General features: G+C 38.4%; 1 protein-coding gene across 2 annotated transcripts in view; it reads left to right on the top strand.

Moving 5' to 3' along the window:
- LOC149546720 (putative 1-acyl-sn-glycerol-3-phosphate acyltransferase 5) overlaps positions 1 to 24661 on the top strand; it is a 59631-nt gene extending 34970 nt beyond the window's left edge. Inside the window, exons 3-5 of one of the 2 annotated variants that reach the window (XM_089791332.1) lie at positions 1207 to 2100; positions 2789 to 2919; positions 24028 to 24661. In XM_089791332.1, the coding sequence (XP_089647458.1) occupies positions 1370 to 2100; positions 2789 to 2919; positions 24028 to 24473 (1308 nt within the window). In that variant the 5' untranslated portion in view covers positions 1207 to 1369 and the 3' untranslated portion in view covers positions 24474 to 24661. Of the gene's footprint in view, positions 1 to 1206; positions 2101 to 2788; positions 2920 to 18797; positions 19449 to 24027 lie in introns of those variants that run through there. The other variant, XM_089791333.1, reaches the window with a different exon arrangement.
- Positions 24662 to 25117: the final 456 nt, after the last annotated feature.

Below are 25117 nucleotides of genomic sequence, written 5' to 3' on the forward strand. Positions count from 1 at the left end.
CTATGTCTATTTCTTAGATTTCATTTGCTAACCTGGTAGTGTGTTGTTTGGTTAGCCATGTAGGGGTTTGTAAAATAGTTTTAAGTGTGTTTGAACCTTTTGTTTCAATGCATTATGAATTCACTTTGTTTGAACTTCGATTATGGATTGTTGAATGATTGTTCATGCAATAATCTTTCTTTGGTTTCTTAGAGGTATGCAGCTGCTAGCTATAGAGTCTGGCTTGTTACTGTGACTTTGCGTGCTTAGTTTCCATTATGAAGTTGCAGCTGTATAGGTGTTGAAGAGATGATAGTGACGCAGTTTCCCATTGAAGGCACTGGTCTGTAGGGTTTCCTAATACTACTATTATCTTTGTGATCATTTGGAATTCATTTTCTTTCATTTTTGTAGTTTGATTGTTAGCCTACCTTATTTCACGGCTCAATGAAGCAACTTGTGTTGAATCTAAGGCATGTTAACAACCAGTAAACATTAAGTGAGCCATGTTGGGGGTCTCACTGTTGGGTGCTTATGTATATAGAACATTGGAAGATTCATCCTATGTGATTCACATTTGTTTTTATCTTCCGATGTATGTGCATACCTGTCTCATCAGCTTAACAGTGAGGTTTTTAGATGTGTTTTAAGGCTGTCATTAGTGCTTAGCCAAGAACTGTTAAAAGCCTCTCACTTTCCTCTGATTGTCCTTTGAAAGACATCGAGTGACCACCATTTTATGTTTTGAAAATCTTAAAGATGGAGAGGATATGTTGTCTACTTGATGAATCCTTCTCACACTTAGGATATGTTGTCAACTTTTGTCTGTGTCTTGAATATTGTTCTAGAAGAGAGGATGTGCGGTTTTGGGAGCCACCAATGCGCACAATGTTATTAATTTGAAGTGGGAAAGTGCTTGAAATGCATAAGTTATAGAAGTTATTATAACTCTATTTTCACAAGCCAACTTTATTGAAATGTATACAATTTATTATATCTCTATTTTCACAAGCCAATTTTATTTGAAATATATAAGTTACACAAGTTAACTTTTATTTGTACTTTTTTAATTGATTTCACATACACAGTAAAAAACTCTTGATTTTTCTTTTTTATCCATGAGGAACATCATGGGATTTAATTTCTAGTTAGTGATGATTTTCTGGGAGGTGTACATGGATGTCTATGAAATTATTGTTTTTAACTGACTATTATTGCTTTGTGCAGGAATTCTTTTCCAGGCCATGTTTCTTCTTAAGACAGTTGATATTTATCAGTTTGAGAAAGATCCTCCAGGACGGTAGAAGATTCTTACGAATGGGCTGATTATGTTCATGTGCAAAATGAAAGTGCTTTGCATTTAAGATACAATATCAAAATTGAAGCTGTAATGGAGTCATTTCAACACGGAGGTAAGAATAATAAAGCTCAGGGCAGAAACTATGAGATTGTGAGTAATAGCCACTGTACGTCAGAAACTTCAAGAAGAAATGCTCAGGAGTCCAGGACCGCAACTAAACTAAATGGCACTAACAAAAATGAATGTTGCATAGAGAAAAGGGGATTGCTAGAGAATCGAGAGGTTAAAGGCCACAGATCTCTGTCATTTTTCAGAGTAATAAGAGGCATATCATGTTTACTAATTCTTGTTTCAACAGCTTTTATGACCTTGATTTTCTTGGCACCTGTTTCATCTGTAATACTGCGGCTGTTTAGCATACATTATAGTAGGGAGGTAACATCTTTCTTGTTTGGCCACTGGTTGGAAATGTGGCCTTTCTTATTTGAAAAGATTAATAACACAAAAGTAATATTTTCTGGACATTCTGTTGCTTCAAGAGAACGCATTTTATTAATTTCCAACCACCGGACAGAGGTAGACTGGATGTACTTATGGGACTTCGCATTACGCAAGAAATCCCTGGGTTATATCAAGTACATTCTGAAGAGCAGTGTGCGTAATGCACCCATTTTTGGTTGGGGTTTCCACATTCTTGAGTTTATTCTGGTCGAGAGGAAATGGGAGCAGGACAAGCCAGTGATAGAATCAATGCTTTCAACATTCAAGGATCCACAAGATCCGCTGTGGCTTGTTCTCTTCCCAGAGGGGACTGACTTCACGTAATAACTTCCTACCTTTATGATCATCGATTCCGCTTCCAGTCAATGCAGACATCATTTTACTACATGTTCATTTATATAGTTTTAGGAATCACAATACGGATTGCATATTGGTTTACTTAATAATATGGTTATCTTGTGATAATTTGCATTTCCTTTGTCTTAACTTCTGACTATATCTATGTGATTCTGATGTCTGTTAATGGTCGACATGTCACAGTATAATATCTACTATTTCAGTTCTCTTGCACACACTTATTGTTATTCATTTTGCTCTCTTTAAAGAAGTATTTTTAGTATTTAAGATTTAAGTCATTAACTGGAAGAGACTTGGTCTCCATTTCCAAAATAATTACTTAAATTCCCAAAGTCCAATTCAAAAATTAAGGTAAGACTATTGCAACTTTCAAGCATAGAAAATGTTAGCTAAATTTATTTCTTAGGTTCTATTATTTTTTGGATGCTTTACTCCTATGGTAGTATGTTTTGAATACAAACATATATCATGAGTGATTAATAAAATTATATGTGGATTGAATTGGAGTTCTTGAAAGATTATGGGAATGATTATTTATAACATATTTTTGAATTTATTGCAGATCTTTGTCTGGAGTAGATTGAAACTGATATAGGGGGTAGAGGCAAATGCATTTCTTAGATAAAATAAATTCGAACTGTCTATGTGCAGAGAGCAGAAATGCAGACGAAGTCAACAGTTTGCTGAAGAACATGGCTTACCTGTTCTAAACAATGTGCTTTTGCCTAGAACAAAAGGTTTTGCTTCTTGCTTGGCTCTACTTAGAGGTTCACTGGATGCAGGTTAGTGCTATATTTTTTGTTTTTATTTTTTTTCTGCATCTCATTACATTTTTACTCAGAGAAAAAAAAAAAAAAAAAATAACCTGAATTCAATACCAGTGTTTGAGGACTTCTTACAAGTATTTGTCAGGGTATGAGTTTATGAGATTTTCTCCTTTCATATTTTGCACTATACCCTGGATTTGAAACAACGGAATTGATTTTTTTTTGTTGAACAATGATTTGACTGTTTTAAGTGCTTAATATGCAGTCTTTAGGAAGATGCATACACAGTTTCTTTGATATGCTTGTATTTCCACAAATAGAAGATGTCTCAACTTCTTTAATTTGCTTGTACTTCTGGAGAAGCAGCCGTATCAACTTCTGCGACTATAGAATGCTGAATAGGCTTCAAGAAAGAAATCATTTAGGATCATCAACAACATTATATTTGCATCATTGAGAGATTCAATTACTCAGAAGCTTCTTGGAACTATCTAACTTTTCTTCTTGGATGACAAGAAAGAAGCTTATGCAAATTAACATGTTTAATTGTTGGCCTGCCAGAAAGAAAACTACTGTAAAAGAAAAAATGAGTTTATATATCTTGCCATCCATGTATAGGTCTTGTGGGATCTATTGGGATATTTCAAGAGGCTTTAAGAATCAAACTACAAGAATCTAAGGGAATGACATCACAATCTTATGTATCTTGAAAAGGATAAGTAGCAAATACCAAATATAATGGAACATTTGTAATACACAAATGTGAAATTGGTTGGATTTCCTTGTAAATTTCTTAAAAAAGTTGGGCAGTTCAAGAATTTAAGCACCATAAAGAGAGGATAGTGTTGTAGAAGAATACAGTCACTATTGACTTCAGCAACCCAAAGTGGCAGAGTGGTATGGGTATAGATGTGTTGAAGTTGGAAATTGATGATTGTCTCTCAACTTTTACCAAGATTACGAAGGGACATGTCCCCAGACCTAAAATCTCCTCCCTGTCCTGGAGACATCTTGAGGATGTAGGTGTGAAAATTTACTATTGCAATCACTGATTATTAATCTCCTATTTTAAAAGATTTTTAAACTGACGGAAATTAATTCACAACTAAATATTGAATAATGACACAATTGCAACTTCACAAAAATAAATACAGAAAGTAATTTGAACACGATGACAAAATATTTTTGAACAAATCGTCCCTGGAAAAACCCCCAAGGGAAAACCAGTACTACAGATGAGAAATATATTGATCTTCAGCAAATTAAGAGTTACAAAAGAATTCCTTGCCTCTTACAGGCAGAACTCCGACAAACTCCTAATATCTCCCACTGATATTCCCCGCTGCTAATCCCAATGCTATCAGTGCGCCCTTTCTCCCACTGCAAGATTAGTTGTTATCACTGCAAACGCATTTGCTATCATTGCAAATGATTCTCCAAAACTTGATAATTCCAAATGCCCCCTAGCCCCCCTTTTATACCACCCTCGCTGAAAAATCAACAACCGAGATTAATCTCAATCAACGATTGAGATAAAAAGCCTTATAACAACCAAAACTGAGTTGGTTGCAAGCAACTACCAATTAAATAAATATTTAATAAACCAAGACTTCTACGTAAACAAATATTATTTAATTAGGGCACATGGAACTGCTTTCTCGCTACAAAAAGCTAACACTCCCTCTTAACGAGGAAGCTGTTTTGCATGACACCCCACTTATCTCTGAAGAAGAATTTTTCCTTCTCCAATGCCTTGGTTAGAATGTTTGCTACCTGCTCATCTATAGGTATGTACTGTAGCTGAACAATCCCTCGTTGTACACAATCCCCAATGAAGTGATATTTGATGTCTATATGTTTACACCTATCATGAAACATTGGGTTCTTAGACAATTTGATGCAATTCTGATTGTCACAATGTATCACAATAGTTTCAACCCTCTGACCAAACAAGGCTACTAGTAACTTCCGAAGCCATATAGCTTCACATTTTGCCATGCTAGTTGCTATGTATTCTACTTTTGCTGAACTTAGAGCTATGAACTTCTGATTCTTACTGAACCAAGAAACAACTCCTGATCCCAAACTGAAACAACAACCTGAAGTGCTCCTCTTATCTGTTGTACTGCCTAATCAATTTGCGTCAATATAGCCTATTAACTTGATACCTTCACCTCAAATCTATCTGATCGCATACTCAATTGTACCATGCAAGTAACGCAACACATGCATAGCCGTTGTCCAATGCACTCTCTTTGGCTCAACCATGAACTAACTAAGAGAGTTTACTGCAAATGCTATATTTGTCTTGGTATTGACCAAATACATGAGCAAACCAATCAACTACCTATATAAGGTGAGATCTACATCCTTTTCCTTCGATGCATCTACCTTCCTCCAATTCGTGATCATAGGAGTAGATATGGCTTTGCAATCTTCCATCTTGAACCTCTTCAAGATTTCAATGCAATATTTCCCTTGAAGGAAAATCTCTTCATCTGTCTGCCACACCTCCATGCCTAAAAAGTAGTGTATAAGTCCCAAATCCTTAATCTCAAACTCTTCTACATGGTCCCTCTTACAATCCTCTAGGAGCCCTAGTGAACTTGTAAGAAACAAGTCGTCCACATATATAACAAGAACGAGAACCTCACCCCCAACCACTAAGTAGTATAGGTTAGTAGCCTCTCTCTTCACAAAGCCCATTCCCACAAGTATGTATCAATGCGCTCATATCATGCTCTAGGAGCTTGCTTCAGTTTGTATAAGGCTCTCTTCAATCTGCACACGTGAGTCTCTTTACGGTGTGCTACAAAGCCTTATGGTTGCTCTATTTATACCTCCTTCAATTCACCATTAAGGAATGTTGTCTTGACATCCATTTGATGGCTTTGCTATCCCATTTGTGCTGCAAATGAGATCGCAGCTCGAATAGAAGTATACTTGGCCACTGGAGCAAATGTCTCCTCATAGTCTATTCCCTCCTTCTGAGAGAACCCCTTTGCCACGAACCTTGCCTTTTATTTCTCGATTCTACCATCTGCATTATGCTTTATCTTGTAAATCTAGCGTGATCCAACTACTGCCCTATTTGTTGGTTTAGGCATTACCTCTCACACATCATTTTGCATTATTGAGGTATATTCCTCAACCATAGCATCTCACCATACCTAATGCTTTGCAGCCTCTTGATAGATGGAAGGCTCACTGTCTACCAATTGACTGACTAATGCCATATAGTCACTGAACTTAGGTGGTTGTCTTCTCTGTATCATACTCTTCGTAGGAGCTCCCACAACCTCCTAAGAATACCTTTGTGTCTCTTGAACCTCACGGTTCCCACTTTCAATTATAGAGGATGGAATATCAACCTCTATGTCTTCTTGATGCACTTCTTGCTGCACCAATTGCTCAACATTCTATGAATCTTCACCACTTGATCCTTTGCTTGTACTAGTAACTGTACTTTGCTTCCCTTGACTTGGTGGAGATATCCTTGGAACTTTTGTTGGTTGCTCACTCTGATCATCTGCTAGCAAATCTCTGGACCTCCTAAATGCCTTGTCCTCCATGAACTTGACATCACGTTTGACTATAATTCGTCTAGTCCCTAGAATAAAAATCTTGTATGCCTTTGAGGTTTCACTATACCCAACAAAGTACCCCCTTTCTGCAGTTTGATCTAACTTGGTATGTGTATCACCTGGAAAATGACAATATGCCAAACTACCAAATATTTTGAAATGACTAACATCAGGCTTCTTACTTGTGAAAGGTTCCTATGGTGTCATCTTCCGTAGTACCTTGTGTGGAACTTTGTTTTGAATGTAGACTATTGTACTACACGCTTTTGCCCATAAGGAGTGGGGCATGTCCTGGTCATGTAGCATAGCTCTTGTTGCCTTCGATGTAGAACGATTCTTCCTCTCAACAACTCCATTTTGCTGTGGATTGCAAGGAACAATCCACTTTGTCTTGATTCCTTCACTGGTATAGAACTCCTGGAAGTCATTTTCTTTCTACTCGCCTCCATTGTCTGACTGAAGAACCTTTATCTTCCTTCCTGTTGAGTTGTTCTCCACAAAAGCCTTGAACTCTTGGAATTGATTGAAAACCTCGTCCTTGGTCTTCAAGAAGTATATCCACCTCTTCTTGGAAAAATCATCAATAAAAGTAACATAGTACTCATATCCTTTGAGAGATTTCGCAGACATCGGTCCACATACATCTGAATTATACTAATCAAGAACATCCTCAGATCTGGTGTCACTCCTTAGAAAAGATGTTTTTGCAAACTTCCCCAAAACACATCCCTTACATACATCATCATGCTCGTTGCTCAGCTCTGGAACACCTGTCACTGTCTTATGAAGCAATTTGAGTGCTCCATGATAAATATGGCTCATCCTCCTATGTCAAAGCTCTCCAAGATCTCTATGACCCAGTGCAAGGTAGGAGAATCCCCAAAGGAGATGTCCAAGCGCCCAACAATATAACTACACAACGGAAACACAACAGCAAGAAGCAACAACGCAAGATCTGATACCAATCACAATCCTTTATTAATAAAATATAACTGATTACATGCAATATGCTCGACTGTAAGGCCTTCCAGGTTAGGGCCAAATACAAACAGTAATTACAAAATCAGTTTTGCAAGATCTTACAAGATCCAACTTACAAACCCAATCCCAGCCAGTCCAGATACACAACTAGATAAGAACACCAAGAAGAATCCGCACTTATACCCTCAGGTCCACCAAGAGATCCTCTAGTTCTTAAGTCGCAGCTCTAGCTCTTCAAATTCACATCTATCTTTCATTCCATCTGAACTCCCATGAATAAAAGACTCCACAAGACCCCTACTTATACTAATCTAAGCCACAAGTCGGCCCAACTTATTACAAACTAAATTAAATCCCTTACATTAAATATAGGTTGAGCCACAAGTCGGCTACAACACTAATTAAATAACCCATACATAAATTAAATGCCAAAAGTCGGCTCATAGACAACTCGGCACCAACAATAACTAAGACCAAGCCGAGTGTCAGGAAAGCAAAGCCAAGCACTAGTAAATTCCAAGCATTGCCGAGCTCCATAGACCATGCCAAGTAACCAAAGAACATGCCGAGCTCTAGACCATACCGAGCTACCAAAGACCATGCCGAGCTCCAGAATGTCGAGTCCCATAGACCATGTCGAGCTACCAGACCATATTGAGCTCCACCATACTAAACCAAAAATCCATCAAACATGTAGGATTGCAAGCAAGCCAAGGATGCTCCTACATCAGACATCCTAGGTTCGAAAATATGTTCTTAGTAGCTGGAAGAACATCTTCTGGGATTCAACACATAAATCCCAAACTAGTTCTTCACATACATATCCCCCAAGTCTTCAACTTGTACACTTTTTCCTTTGTTCTTCTTTTGCTTCATCACATCCATCTTAGGTGTGCTACAGGTTTGACTTCCATTCTGATCTCCAACCTTCTCAGAACCCGCCAAATCAACTCGGCTACCAATATTTAGGTTCCTCCTACCGAGTTCTTCATTCTGCAAAGGAATCAGGGAAAACTTCTTGCCACCTTTCTCAACAGTAAACACATTCTTGACACAATCATGCACAACCCTGTAATTATATTGCCAAGGTCTACCAAGCAACACATGACAACTGTTCATATCCACAATATCACACAACACTTGATCCTTATACTGTCCAATTTGGAAATCAACAAGGCATTGCTTCCTCACTTCCAAAGCATGTTCACCTTGCAACCAGCCAATCCTATAAGGATAAGGATGTCTCACTCTCTTCAAACAAAGTTTCTGAACCATCTCCTCAGCAACAATGTTATCAGTACTATCACCATCTACAATCACCTTGCAGACTTTACCACCATACTTACAACAAGTCCTGAACAAACTAGTCCTCTGACAAGAATCCAATGTCCTCTCACCAACCAGCACTCGCCGAACCAACAAACTCTCTCCTTGCTCAGGCTGATTATCTTGAACTACAACCTCATTCACAACAGCAGTTGTCCTACCAATCGGACATTCAAAAGATCTATGCCCTTCTTTACCACATTTGAAACAATTACCTCTAAACCCACCTCCACCTGTCCGCCTTTTCTGATCAAGAGGTTTTGGTTCACTTTCAGCACTCGGTTTAGCTTGTGCCAAGCTATCTTGCTTCTCCTTCCCTCTAGCATCACCTTGACCTTTCCTCTTCAACTTATCCTTTGCCTTCAGGGCATACTGATAAGTATCCTCAATAGAAGAAATATTCAACATACCAACTTCATCCTGAATATTGAATCTCAAACCATTAATATACCGAGCTACCTTTTTCTTTGACAATTCTCTATGACCAGACCGAATAGTCAACTTGTAGAACTCCTCGGTATAATCTTTCACAGACATATCCTTCTGTTTTAGATTCTGCAACCTTTTAAACAACTCAAGTTCATAATCAGCAGAAATGAACTTAGCCTTCAACTTATTCACTGTCAATCTCCACCTAGTGATCTTCATTTCACCTTCCTCTTCTCTATCTCTTTGCAATTTCTTCCACCAAAGAGCAGCATGTCCCTTCAACTTAGTTTGTGCCAACTTCACTCTGAGTGGATCCTCAATATCCTCAAGCTCAAAGTAGTCCTCCAATTCTCCAATCCAATCAATCAAGTCTTCAAGATTCAAAGTACCTGAAAAATTATGAACCTCCATCTTATGTTTCAACTTCAACTGAGATCCAAGTCAAGCAAACTAACCAGCCCTAGTTCCAATAGGTCTCTCCACACAATCAGTTCTGTCCTCACCACTAGATTCAGCAACTTCCTCATAACCATCTTCAGTACCCACGTGCCTAGGTACACCACCTAAAGCACTCCAATTTCAGCAATCATGTCACTCTTCATCAATGCAATCTCAAATTTGAACTGCGCTCTTATCTTCTCTGAGATCCTTTCTTCTACAACATTACTAAGATCATCAATTGCCCTAGGGTCTAATCTTCTTGGAGGCATCTTTCAAAATTTTAGTAAACCCTAAGCAACAGATCCACCAATCCAGAAGATCAATCAGCCACAAGATCAACCTTCGTTGCAAACCCGGTGTAAATTGCCTCAGCTTCGGCGATCTGTCCACATACTTAGGAAAACTTTCGCTCTGATACCATCTAATGTAGTGCAAGGTAGGAGAATCTTCAAAAGAGATGTCCAAGCCCCCAACAATGTAACTACACAGCAGAAACACAACAACAAGAAGCAACAATGCAAGATCTGATACCAATCACAATCTTTTATTCATAAAATATAATTGATTACATGCAATATGCCCGGCTGTAAGGCCTTTCGCATTAGGGCCAAATGCAAACAGTAATTACAAAATCAGTTCTACAAGATCCAAGTTACAAACCCAATCCCAGCTAGTCCAAATACACAATTGGATAAGAACACCAAGAAGAATCCGCATTTGTACCCTCAGGTCCACCAAGAGATCCTCTAGTTCTTAAGTCGTAGGTCTAGCTCTTCAAATTCACATCTATCTTTCATTCCATCCCAACTCTCATAAATAAAAGACTCCACAAGACCCCTACTTATACTAATCTAAGCCACAAGTCGGCCCAGCTTATTACAAACTAAATTAAATCCCTTACATTAAATATAGGTCGAGCCACAAGTCGGCTACAACACTAATTAAATAACCCATACATAAATTAAATGCCAAAAGTCGGCTCATAGACAACTTGGCACCAATAGCAACTAAGACGAAGCCGAGTGTCAGGAAAGCAAAGCCGAGCATTAGTAAATTCCAAGCATCGCCGAGCTCCATAGATCATGCCGAGTAACCAAAGACCATGCCGAGCTCGAGACCATATCGAGCTACCAAAGACCATGCCGAGCTCCAGACCATGCTGAGTCCCATAGACCATGTTGAGCTACTAGACCATACCGAGCTCCACCATACTTAACCAAAAACTCGTCAAACATGCAGGATTGCAATCAAGCCAAGGATGCTCCTGCATCAGACACCCAAGGTTCGAAAAGATGTTCTTAGTAGTTGGAAGAACATCTTCTGGGATTCAACACATAAATCCCAAACTAGTTCTTCACATACATATCCCCCAAGTCTTCAACTTGTACACTTTTTCCTTTGTTCTTCTTCTGCTTCATCACATCCATCTTAGGTGTGCTACAGGTTTGACTTCCATTCTGATCTCCAACCTTCTTAGAATCTACCAAATCAACTCGGCTACCAATACTTAGGTTCCTCCTACCGAGTTCTTCATTTTGCAAAGGAATCAGGGAAAACTTCTTGCCACCTTTCTCAACAGTAAACACATTCTTGACACAATCATGCACAGCTCTGCAATCATACTGCCAAGGTCTATCAAGCAACATGACAACTGTTCATGTCCACAATATCACACAACACTTGATCTTTATACTGTCCAATCTGGAAATCAACAAGGCATTGCTCCCTCACTCCCAAAGCATGTTCACCTTGCAACCAGCCAATCCTATAAGGATAAGGATGTCTCACTCTCTTCAAACCAAGTTTTTGAACCATCTGCTTAGCAACAAGGGTATCAGTACTACTACCATCTACAATCACCTTGCAGACTTTACCGCCAGACTTACAACAAGTCTTGAACAAATTAGTCCTCTGACAAGAATCCAATGTCCTCTCACCAACGAGCACTCGCCGAACCAACAAACTTTCTCCTTGCTCAAGCCGACTGTCTTGAACTACAACCTCATTCACAACAACAATTGTCCTACCAATTGGACATTCAAAAGATCTATGCCCTTCTTTACCACATCTGAAACAATTACCTTTGAACCCACCTCCACTTGTCTGCCTTTTCTGATCAAGAGGTTTTGATTCACTTTCAGCACTTGGTTTAGCTTGTGCCAAGCTATCTTGCTTCTCCTTCCCTCTAGCATTACCTTGACCTTTCCTATTCAACTTATCCTTTGCCTTCAGGGCGTACTGATAAGCATCCTCAACAGAAGAAATTTTCAGCATAACAACTTCATCTTGAATATTGAATCTCAAACCATAAATGTACCGAGCTACCTTTTCCTTTGACAATTCTCTATGACCAGACCGAATAGTCAACTTGTAGAACTCCTCGGTATAATCTTTCACAGACATATCCTTTTGTTTTAGATTCTTAAACCTTTTAAACAACTCAAGTTCATAATCAACAGGAATGAATGTAGCATTCAACTTAGTCACCGTCAATCTCCACCTAGTGATCTTTATTTCACCTTCCTCTTCTCTATCTCTTTGCAATTCCTTCCACCAAAGAGCAACATGTCCCTTCAACTTAGTTTGTGCCAACCTCACTCTGAGTGGATCCTCAATATCCTCAAGCTCAAATTAGTCCTCCAATTCTCCAATCCAATCAATCAAGTCTTTAAGATTCAAAGTACCTAAAAAATTATAAACCTCCATCTTATGTTTCAACTTCAACTGAGATCCAAGTCGAGCAAACTAACCAGCCCTAGTTCCAATAGGTCTCTCCACACAATCAATTCTGTCCTCACCACTAGATCCAGCAACTTCAAAGTCTTCAGCAACTTCCTCATACCCATCTTCAGTACCCACGTGCCTAGGTACGCCACTTAAAGCACTTACAATTTCAGCAATCATGTCACTCTTCATCAATGCAATCTCAGATTTGAACTCCGCTCTTATCTTCTCTGAGATCCTTTCTTCTACAACATTACTAAGATCATCAATTGCCCTAGGGTCCAATCTTCTTGGAGGCATCTTCCAAAATTTTAGCAAACCCTAAGCAACAGATCCACCAATCCAGAAGATCAATCAGCCACAAGATCAACCTTCGCTGCAAACCTGGGCTAAATTGCCTCAGCTTCGGCGATTTGTCCACATACTCAAGAAAACCTTCGCTCTGATACCATCTGATGTAGTGCAAGGTAGGAGAATCCCCAAAAGAGATGTCCAAGCCCCCAACAATGTAACTACATAGCGGAAACACAACAACAAGAAGCAACAATGCAAGATCTGATACCAATCACAATCTTTTATTCATAAAATATAACTGATTACATGCAATATGCCCGGCTATAAGGCCTTCCGCGTTAGGGCCAAATACAAACAGTAATTACAAAATCAGTTCTACAAGATCCAACTTACAAACCCAATCCCAGCTAGTCCAAATACACAACTGGATAAGAACACCAAGAAGAATCTGCACTTGTACCCTCAGGTCCACCAAGAGATCCTCTAGTTCTTAAATCGTAGGTCTAGCTCTTCAAATTCACATCTATCTTTCGTTCCATCCTAACTCCCATAAATAAAAGACTCCACAAGACCCCTACTTATACTAATCTAAGCCACAAGTCGGCCCAGCTTATTACAAACTAAATTAAATCCCTTACATTAAATATAAGTCGAGCCACAAGTCGGCTACAACACTAATTAAATAACCCATACATAAATTAAATGCCAAAAGTCGGCTCACAGACAACTCGGCACCAACAGCAACTAAGACGAAGCCGAGTGTCAGGAAAGCAAAGCCGAGCAGTAGTAAATTCCAAGCATCGCTGAGTTCCATAGACCATGCCGAGTAACCAAAGACCATGCCGAGCTCGAGACCATACCGAGCTACCAAAGACCATCATGGCTCCAGACCATGTTGAGTCCCACAGACCATGTTGAGCTACCAGACCATACCGAGCTCCACCATACTTAACTAAAAACCCATCAAACATGTAGGATTGCAATCAAGCCAAGGATGCTCTTGCCTCAGACACCCAAGGTTCGAAAAGATGTTCTCAGTAGTTGGAAGAACATCTTCTGGGATTCAACACATAAATCCCAAACTAGTTCTTCACATACATATCCCCCAAGTCTTCAACTTGTACACTCTTTCCTTTGTTCTTCTTCTGCTTCATCGCATCCATCTTAGGTGTGCTACAGGTTTGACTTCCATTCTGATCTCCAACCTTCTTAGAATCTACCAAATCAATTCGGCTACCAATACTTAGGTTCCTCCTACCGAGTTCTTCATTTTGCAAAGGAATCAGGGAAAACTTCTTGCCACCTTTCTCAACAGTAAACACATTCTTGACACAATCATGCACAACCCTGCAATCATATTGCTAAGGTCTATCAAGCAACATGACAACCGTTCATGTCCACAATATCACACAACACTTGATCCTTATACTGTCCAATCTGGAAATCAACAAGGCATTGCTCCCTCACTTCCAAAGCATATTCAAATCCTATAAGGATAAGGATGTCTCACTCTTTTCAAACCAAGTTTCTAAACCATCTCCTTAGGAACAAGGTTATCAATACTACTACCATCTACAATCACCTTGCAGACTTTACCGCCAGACATACAACAAGTCCTGAACAAACTAGTCCTCTGACAAGAATCCAATGTCCTCTCACCAACGAGCACTCGCTGAACCAACAAACTTTCTCCTTGCTCAGGCTGACTGTCTTGAACTACAACCTAATTCACAACAGCAATTGTCCTACCAATCGGACATTCAAAAGATCTATGCCCTTCTTTACCAGATCTGAAACAATTACCTTTGAACCCACCTCCACTTGTCCCCCTTTTCTGATCAAGAGGTTTTGGTTCACTTTCAGCACTCGGTTTAGCTTGTGCCAAACTATCTTGCTTCTCCTTCCCTCTAGCATTACCTTGACCTTTCCTATTCAACTTATCCTCTGCCTTTAGGGCGTATTGATAAGCATCCTCAACAGAAGAAATATTCAGCATACCAACCTCATCTTGAATATTGAATCTCAAACCATAAAAGTACCGAGCTACCTTTTCCTTTGACAATTCTCTATGACCAAACCGAATAGTCAACTTGTAGAACTCCTCGGTATAATCTTTCACAGACATCCTTTTGTTTTAGATTCTTAAACCTTTTAAACAAGTCAAGTTTATAATCAACAGGAATGAACTTAGCCTTCAACTTAGTCACCGTCAATCTCCACCTAGTGATCTTCATTTCACCTTCCTCTTCTCTATCTCTTTGCAATTCCATCCACCAATGAGTAGCATGTCCCTTCAACTTAGTTTGTGCCAACCTCACTCTGAGTGGATCCTCAATATCCTCAAGCTCAAAGTAGTCCTCCAATTCTCCAATACAATCAATCTAGTCTTCAGGATTCAAATTACCTAAAAAATTAGAAACCTCCATCTTATGTTTCAGCTTCAACTGAGATCCAAGTCGAGCAAACTAACCAGCCCTAGTTCCAATAGGTCTCTCCATACGATCAGTTCTGTCCTCACCACTAGATCCAACAACTTCACTTCAAAGTCTTTAGCAACTTCCTCATAACCATCTTCAGTACCCACATGCCTAGGTACAGTGGTACACCACCTAAAGCACTTACAATTTCAGCAATCATGTCACTCTTCATCAATGCAATCTCAGATCTGAACTCTGCTCTTATCTTCTCTGAGATCCTTTCTTCTACAACATCACTAAGATCATCAATTGCCCTAGGTTCCAATCTTCTTGGAGGCATCTTCCAAAATTTTAGCAAACCCTAAGCAACAGATCCACCAATCCAGAAGATCAATCAGCCACAAGATCAACTTTCGCTGCAAACCTAGTGTAAACTGCCTCAGCTTCAGCGATCTGTCCACACACTTAGGAAAACCTTCACTCTGATACCATCTGACGTAGTGCAAGGCAAGAGAATCCCCAAAGGAGATGTTCAAGCTCCAGCAATATAACTACTCAGCGGAAACACAACAACAAGAAGACACAATGTAAGATCTGATACCAATCACAATCCTTTATTCATAAAATATAACTAATTACATGCAATATGTCCGACTGTAAGGCCTTCCACGTTAGGGCCAAATACAAACAGTAATTACAAAATTAGTTTTGCAAGATCCAACAAGATCCAACTTACAAACCCAATCCCAACTAGTCCAAATACACAACTGGATAAGAACACCATGAAGAATTCGCACTTGTACCCTCAGGTCCACTAAGAGATCCTCTAGTTGTTAAGTCACAGCTCTAGCTCTTCAAATTCACATCTATCTTTCATTCCATCCCAACTCCCATAAATAAAAGACTCTACAGGACCCCCACTTATGCTAATCTAAGCCACAAGTCGGCCCAACTTATTACAAACTAAATTAAATCCCTTAAATTAAATATAGGTCGAGCCACAAGTTGGCTACAAGACTAATTAAATAACTCATACATAAATTAAATGCCAAAAGTCAGCTCACAGACAACTTGGTACCAACAACAACTAAGACCAAGCCGAGTGTTAGCAAAGCAAAGCCAAGCACTAGTAAATTCCAAGCATCACTGAGCTCCATAGGCCATGCCGAGTAACCAAAGACCATGCTGAGCTCCAGACCATACCGAGCTACCAAAGACCATGCCGAGCTCTAGACCATGCCGAGCTACCACAGACCATGTCGAGTCCCACAAACCATGTCAAGCTAGTAGACCATAGCGAGCTCCACCACACTTAACCAAAAACCCATTAAACATGCTGGATTGCAAGCAAGCCAAGGATGCTCCTGCATCACTCTAGGACTACTGCTGCTCATGAGTGCCTTAGGAGTATCAAACTGCAACCTATAAAGGCGACCACTGCTAACTCCAATAGTTATGGGTGATTTCCAATCCTTGTGCTTGATCAACACATGTTCCCCTCTAAAGAGTAAATTATACCCCCTATCTTGAAGAACAAATACAAAAATCAAATTCATACCTAAGCCTGGCACATGCAACACATCATGAAGTGGAATTATCTTTCCATTCACCCTCTGAAACTAAACAGTCCCTTTCCCAACTGGGTTGAGTTTGGACAAGTTTCACATATAGATTTGGATACTAGTGTTCTCCTTATAATTGGAGAAGTATTCTCTAACTCCTATTATATGAAATGATGCCCCACTATCTATAAACCAAACACACTGTGAAGTTGAGTTGACCATACAAGCTACGAGTGCAAACTCATCTTCCATTCTACTAGAGAGATCTTTAGCCATTGCTGAAGCTGCCACTTGCTTCTTTCCCTTCTTCTCATTCTTCTTCCTTTCCGGGCAATTATTGACATAGTGGCCATATTTTGACATCCAAAGCACCTGATCTTAGACAGGTCCTTCTCACTTTGTGAATTAGATCCTTTGCTAGACCCCTTCGCGGCTTTCCCTTTTCCCACTAGGGCAACATTGTCTTGTGCCACCTCACTTTGCTAAGTCTTATTGGTCCCATTGACAAGACTTAGTCTAATCTCCTCCTGAGTGAAATCACTCCATAGTCGATCCCAACTTGGAAGGTGTCTCGTCCACTAACAACTTAAACAAAGACACCCCACTACTTAGTAAACCCATTTAGGGCTATTCTCACTAGCTCATCATTACTAACTCTATCTCCAACAAGTGCTAACTCATCCTTGACAAGTCTAAACCTGGTGAGGTAACTTGTGACATCTTCTCCCTTATTCATTTGGGTATTCTTCAACTTTTCTCTGAGAATCAACTTCCTGGTAGTGGTAGCATTCTTGTACAGATTTAGAATGGCATCCCACATCTTCTTTGCCGTATCTAACTCCGAGATATGTGGAACAATATGATCCTTGACACCATCAAGTATTATCCTCCTCGCCTTGACATCATCTCTCTTGTATGCTGCAAGCTGTGTTGCATCTGTAGGTAGAACTACAAACTGGTAAACATAATCTTTGATACCATTCTCTTCCAACACTAAGGACATTTTGGCCTTCTAGACACCAAAATTCGAGGCACCATCCAATCTGTCCTGATCTCTCAAACCAGTTGAAGCCATCTCAAGGGATAAAAGAAGTGATAATCCCAAAGTGATCAAACTAGGTTTTATAAACCCACAAATTCTTTCCTAGGGCAAACTCTATCCTCAACATAGCTCTGATACCATGTGAAGATTTATTATTGCAATCATTGATTATTAATCTCCTATCTTAAAAGATTATTTAACTGTTGAAAATTAATTCACAGCCAAATATTGAATAACAACACAATTGCAACTTCGCAAAAATGAATACGAAAAGTAATTTGAACACAATGACACAATATTTTTGGACAAATCGTCCTTTGGAAAACCCTCAAGGGAAAACCAATACTGCAGTGAGAAATATATTAATCTTCAGCAAATTAAGAGTTACAAAAGAATTCCTTGCCTCTTACTGGCAGAACTCCGACAAACTTCTAATATCTCCTGTTGATATTCCCCACTGCTGATCCTAATGCTATCACTGCGCCCTTGCTCCCACTGTAAGATTATTTGCAATCACTGCAAATGATTCTCCAAAACTTGATGATTCCAAATGCTCCCTAGCCCCCCTTTTATACTACCCTCGCTAAAAAATCAACGGCTGAGATTAATCTCAATCAATGGCTGAGATTAAAGGCCTTATAACAACCAAAACTGAGTTGGTTGCAAGCACCTACCAATTAAATAAATATTTAATAAACCAAGACTTCTTGGTAAATAAAAATTATTTAATTAGGGCACATGGAACTACTTTCTTGCTACCAAGAACTAACAGCAGGGACACCTTGGAGATAACCCCCAATCATCCCCAATTTGCAGAAGATCAAGGGAAATGTCCTCAGAAACAGTGGATGGCATGGGCTGCCACCGAGGATGTCTGGTTGTCCAAGGGATGGGCAGACATCCTGGTGGCAGTCCACACTTTAGACAAAAAAAGTTTAAGGATTATTACTTATTTTCGATAGAAGTCAGACGACTACGACTATATACTTCTCAATGTTCAAGTTTAATTGTTTATATTCTTAGAATCATGTTGGAGCAAAAGCTGTCATTTTCATTACATGGACAATTTTGTCATACATATAAATTAGTACAGGAAGACAACCTTTGAAGAACTCCAGACCTATCATGAAGACAGGTTATCAGGCCAAATCAACACTTCCAGCTCTGGAAAACATGCCTTTGAAGAACTCCAGAGCTATCATGAAGACAGGTTATCAGGCCAACTCCACACTTCCAGCTCTGGAAAACACGCCTTTGAATACCAAGCAACTGCGGAAGAACACAGCCCTGACTATGAATAGAGAACAGACCCTTATTATGCAATTTTACAGCTGATGTTGGAGTGATCCTCACTTATATCTCCCATTCATCAATTATGAGATCAGTTACCAACATGTATCTGCAGCATGAGTATGCCAATGAAAGTAGTCAATATTAGATATTATCTACCACTTTCTATGGTGCAACAGCAACATATTTATTAGGAGAACATTTTACTTTAACCTTCAGTTGCATAGAATAGAGAATCCTAGTGAATATAAACACCAAAGTGTGTAAGCACAATGCTGGAATGTAAGAGTAGACAAGTAATTTTAGGTATCCCTTGAGGAGCTTCGGCAGTGTCCCACTGTTAAATTTGAAATTTTGAATTAATGTCTCAATTGAACACAAATCTTGTATGTTACAATTCTATAATGTATATAATATGTATGCATGCTTTATCCATGTTTTTGTATGTACATAATGCATATATGCATGTTTTGTCCATGTTTTCATCAAAGTTGCATGGACACAAATATGGATACGACATCAGATATGTATACGATATCAGATATGGATACAGCCATTTTTTATGACCCGCAATATGGATATGCCTGGATATGCCATTAATAAAAAATCACATACACATTTAACAAGTTTTCTAAATTATTAGAGGAGATTTTCATTACTTCAAAAGCAATTAAGACACATAAATGCTATATAAATAATTATAAAATGGGTCGCTAAGATAGAAAAATATTTCATTTGTCTTTCTTGTTTGGTGTAGGTTTTGTTTATACAATTTAAAAAAGAAAAGAAAAGTACAGTCTTCTTAAATAAAATTTGGGAGGGTTTACATCAAATCAATAGTATTTGGAACGGTTGAAAATTGAGAACATTGAAATGCACCCCGTCTTTGAGACTTGGGGTAACCTTGACTTTTATAGATCAAGTTCTTTTAATTGCCATTTTCAGGGTTAAGATCTACCACTATTCTTCTTCCAAGAAATATATGGAACTGATTCCTCTATTGTTGGCACAAAATTGCCCATGAGGATGAGTTGAAAAGTACAAGGAAGGGCTGGCAAAGAATTGGGATGTATCCCATAAGTGTGCCAACTTGGATACATCATTTCCACAGCTTTCTAGAGTCAGTATCTCCTACACATGATGTTCATGTGGCCTGTGGGAGTGCTATTGAAGCTTCCTTTGGTTCAATGAAGTTGAACCAAGTGATGATTATATCTAGATGCTTTTGATGTAATGGAAGAGGCAATATTTGGGTTCTATTTAGTATTTACTCTATCTATCTATCTATCTATCTATCTATCATTACACACACACACACACACACACACGTCTATATATATGTGTATATGTATATATATTGCATGTATATATATATATATGTACGCATGTGTATATATACATGTATATATATGTGTATATATTAAGATATTATCTCCTTAGTTAAATACTTTCTATAATGGTCAACTACTTGTCTGTAGTCCGTCTTTCAATCTAGATAGGAATGTTTCTTATCATGTCTCTTTTGTCTTCAGTCCAAATAGGAATGTTTCCTATCCTGTCTTCAGTTTTGTTTCTAATTTCGTCTTCAATCTACGTTGTTTCTAAAACCAAGAAACAACGTCCTTGTAATTCTTTATAAGGAACACATTTGTTTCTTTGTTAATCAATCAATCATCCGGAAATCCGTTAATCTGCCAATTCTTGAATCTTGTAACATTGTATCAGAGCTAATACTTAAATTTTTTCAGAAAAATTTATAATTTCTTCTTGAAATTATTTGTTTAAATTTTTTCGAAATTATTTCCCCTAATTTCTCTAAAACCTGCCTAGGGTTTTCTACCTGGAGATATTCCTGAACTAGGGTCTGCAAATCGCGGGAAGATTTTTTGGCATTTTCACTTGCAAAATCGCGATTTCCTTTTGCATCTGTTGCATCTGCAAATCGCGTCTTGAAATATGTTTGCAAAATGTCTGAAAATCGTGGTCGTTTTGCTCTGCAACCCGTGGTCGTTTTACTTTGCAATCTGTGGCCATTTTTCTTACTGCAAATCGCGGGTGAGTTGAAAAAGATCAGAGCCGCACTTGGACGCATTTTGTGTTTTTTAGAGGTCACGACCAGCGTTTTTGGGAGCAAACAAGAGTTCGTTTTGCTACAAACTCATTGCCTACGCTGTTCCAATCACAAACACCTCTATTCCGAACAAAATTAAAAAGTTTTTTGCTAGCAAACACCATTTTTTCTGTTGTTTTGACCTCCATGTCCGCCAATTGGTTTTTTGGCTCGAAACCTTAATTTTTGGGGTCGGATTTTGTTTTGATTGCAGATTCTTAGTGGGTTTTTCGAGAACTCAACTAGGTTGTCCATTTTTTCTAGGTGCCTCATTTTTTGTGTCTCAATTTTTGAGCCAACGGGTCCAAAAACCGACAGTAGATTCTTTTTGGGTTTTTTGAGCTCTATTCTGGGTCACTCTCAGATTCTTTTTGGGTTTTGTATCAGTTCTTCTAGGTACCTGTCGATTTTTTTGGGTCAGCTAGGAATTTGCCTTGAAATTCGTGCCTGTTGAATTTCAGTCTTGAAGTTTGTACTTGAATTCTTCGAAATGGCATCTTTGACTAATCTGATGTTGGAGAGCAGTCAACGATTCAATGGCCGCAATTATAACACTTGGAAGCAGCGCATGCTGACTATCTTTGAGTACCGTTGCGTGGATTAGCTTGTTCTAGGCACAAAGACTCGTCTGACCTCCGACCAAGTAGAACAGGACAAGTTTGATGATCGCAATTGAGAGGCTGTTATGCTTCTTAAGTTCTCTGTTATCGATGATCAGCTACCGTAGATTCCTTCCGGCAAGTCAATTGCAGAAATTTGCAAATATCTGAAGGAGCTGCATGAAACAACAGCACAAGTTGTTGAGCTTCCTGATCAAGGTGAAGTTGCATTTTTCGCCTTTTGAATCTATTTCTGTTTTTTCTGGGTTTGTTGATTTTCTCCTTAAAAATCATTTCATGTTGTCTGTAATATGCAAGGTTGTGTGAGATTCTGGGTTTTACCGTTTTCTCCACAAAAATGAAATTTTGTAATTGCAATTTGTTTTGAGTCATAGCACTCTTCTGGCAAAGCTTCTTGGTTTTAGCATTCTGTAGATCCAAGGAGGGTCTCAGTTATCCCAGAATGTTCCGACATCCGTATGTTGACCATTAAGGGAGGGTATTAAGATATTATCTCCTTAGTTAAATACTTTCTATAATGGTCAACTACTTGTCTGTACTCCGTCTTTCAGTCTAGATAGGAATGTTTCCTATCTTGTCTTCAGTTTTGTTTCTAATTTCGTCTTCAGTCTACTTAGAAACAACGTCCTTGTAAATCGTTATAAGGAACACATTTGTTCCTCTGTTAATCAATCAATCATCCAGAAATCCTTTAATCTGCCAATTCTTGAATCTTGTAACAGTATATATGTGTGTGTGTGTATAGTAAATTGTGAAACGTACTTAAATTATATATGACTTATTTTTTAGTATCAAGTATCAAATATATTTTACATTCTACTCATTAGCACATATTTTATCTGTATGTTCATAGTCAACAGCTGCACACCTACCTGAGAAAACCATTTGCCATAACAACAAACCCAAATGCCAAACCTAAGCCCATTCCCATATCTATACTGGCAACTTAGACTTCTCTCCTGGATCAAGGATTTACACCTTCAATCCAGTTTATGAATCCCATAATAAAGAACCAGTCCTTGCACCCACCTTGGAAGCCTCATGAGGAAACTCTACCCTGATTACATTTACGAAATGATCAAGACTAAAAAGTCGAAAGTGAAAACATTCTTGCCACCTTCCTCCTCAGGGAACATTGTTATGTCCAACTTGGAAACAAGGTCAATGAGATGTCCTCAAACAACATTCCTTGCCAACAATCAGAATATCCCTATCCCACAATAATCGGTTGCTTATGTGCTCTAATCACCAGAGAGCAATGATTGCTTAACTTCAAATCTCGGTGGAAAATATTGTAACTCTGGTTGCTAATTAAAACACAGAAGTGGATATGACAAACAGGTCTTTGGCACCCTAGTTCAGCAGTGGCATCTGATCTGCCCTACTGCCACTTATACACCGGTTCTTTTGTACAACATCTGAGGAAGGGGAGGGAAGTGCTGTCTTCAGCTCACCAATCAAGAATAATAATGCTTGTTGGCGAGGAAAGTAAATACTGAGGGCATCTTTTTAATTACAAATCTTGAGGATATGTAATGTCTTCTACTTTTTTTAATTTTCTTTGAACTTTAAAACATTATTTGCTACTGCTCTGTATTTCATGATAAAATTTGGTTTTACTAATCTTTTAAGCATGGTTTCATCCCTGGACATGCTGCATGTTGGACTTTTTGTATTTGTTTTTGTCATTCAATATCTCTTTGAAAATCTTGTCAGAAAAGAAAACAATGATCATCTTGATTTGTTGAGAGCAATAGATTATTTAGCTTGCTTACAAAGTATGAGGTTGTGGTTGCTTGCTTAAGTGTGAGACTAAAAACAATTTTACATTTGTGGATGTTTCAAGTTCCATTGCTGTGAGAGAAACTGCTCAGAATCGCTTGAAGAATCACTGGTTTGATTTGCTTAAGGCTTTATTGATTGATATGTATGCCTTACTTGCTAAAAACTGGGGGACCATTGCAAGTTGACCATACATATCAGAAACATGAAATTAGTGAATGCCAAGCACAATATGCTTTCCAATCTTTTGATACTCTCATGGTAAGAAAGAGCTGTTGGTTTATAAAACTCCTTGTTTTGCATATAAACATGAACCAAGGAATAAGCAATAATTCATGGAAATTCCTGGGTAAACACCTTAACAATTACAGTAAGACTTTTTTTATGTAAATGCAGCTCAAGAGAGAATCGCTAGGTAATTCTCAGTCAAGAATTTTACATTTCTCATCACTGAGGTGAGATCAGTCAACACTTACATAAAACATAATGTCCTAACCTTTTGCTATTTTTATCGTGTACAGTTTATGATGTTACAATAGGCTACAATTATCGATGTCCTACATTCATGGATAATGTGTTTGGCATAGATCCAGCTGAAGTCCATATTCATGTTCACCGTGTGCCAATAAATGAAATGCCAATATCTGAGGATGCAGTTGCATGCTGGCTGAATGATGCTTTTCGGCGTAAGGATGAATTGCTTTCCACTTTCTCTGTGCAAGGTTGCTTTCCAGATTCTAATGTTGAAGGGGAGCTTCCAACCTTTAGATGCTTCTTGAACTTTGCATTGATGGTTATTGCAACAGCTCTCATTTTCACTTTCACTATTGTTTTTTCGACATGGTTGAAAATATATGTTGCATTAAGTTGTACGTATTTTGCGGGAGCTACGTACTTCAATTTCTGGCCAACACCTGTATTTGGGTGTTTAACAGTGAGAATGTCACATGGAAAGACATACAAGTAGTCATAATTTGCGGTTAGTGACTAATCTTACCCTTTTGCGTTAGTTTCCTGATCGAGTCAAAACATTTGAGAGATTAACAATGAGCAGAATAGAAATTAGTTCCAATGAAGGCCTTTGTATGGAATCTTTTATTTTTATACTCGGAAAAACATTTTGATGTTTTGATATATTATTTGAATTTCTGATTCTGCCCTTTGCCTAGGCATGTCAATTTTGCTCTGTAAATAATGATATCCGATATATCGTCATTTTTATGATGTGGGTGTTTGCTTTCTTATTAGTTGTTGCCGTAGGCAGGAAAACTAACTCAATCGTTTAAACCTAACCACAAAAATTAAAGAATTTTTAAGATATAATTTTTTTTTCCTAAAGTTCCAATTCTCTGTTATATTTATTAAAATGAAAAAATGCTATTTATTTATAATCTTATTGGTTGCACCGGAAAAATGCAACGAGAAAAATGATTGCATGAAACAAAAATTGATTCACGGTTTCTCCGCAACAAATGGATAGAAAATGAAAATGATAGCAATTAGATGGATGGAAAATTGGTGAGTGAAGGAGGGGATCAAAGTTGCAGATATGCTTACCATATCTATAGCAAAGCAAAATAGGGAAAGCAGACTTTTAGCACGCCTCTTGAA

This window comes from Cupressus sempervirens, chromosome 7, assembly GCF_028749045.1.
Source record: "Cupressus sempervirens isolate cs-2001-9-10 chromosome 7, ASM2874904v1, whole genome shotgun sequence".
NCBI classification, from domain to species: Eukaryota; Viridiplantae; Streptophyta; class Pinopsida; order Cupressales; family Cupressaceae; genus Cupressus; species Cupressus sempervirens.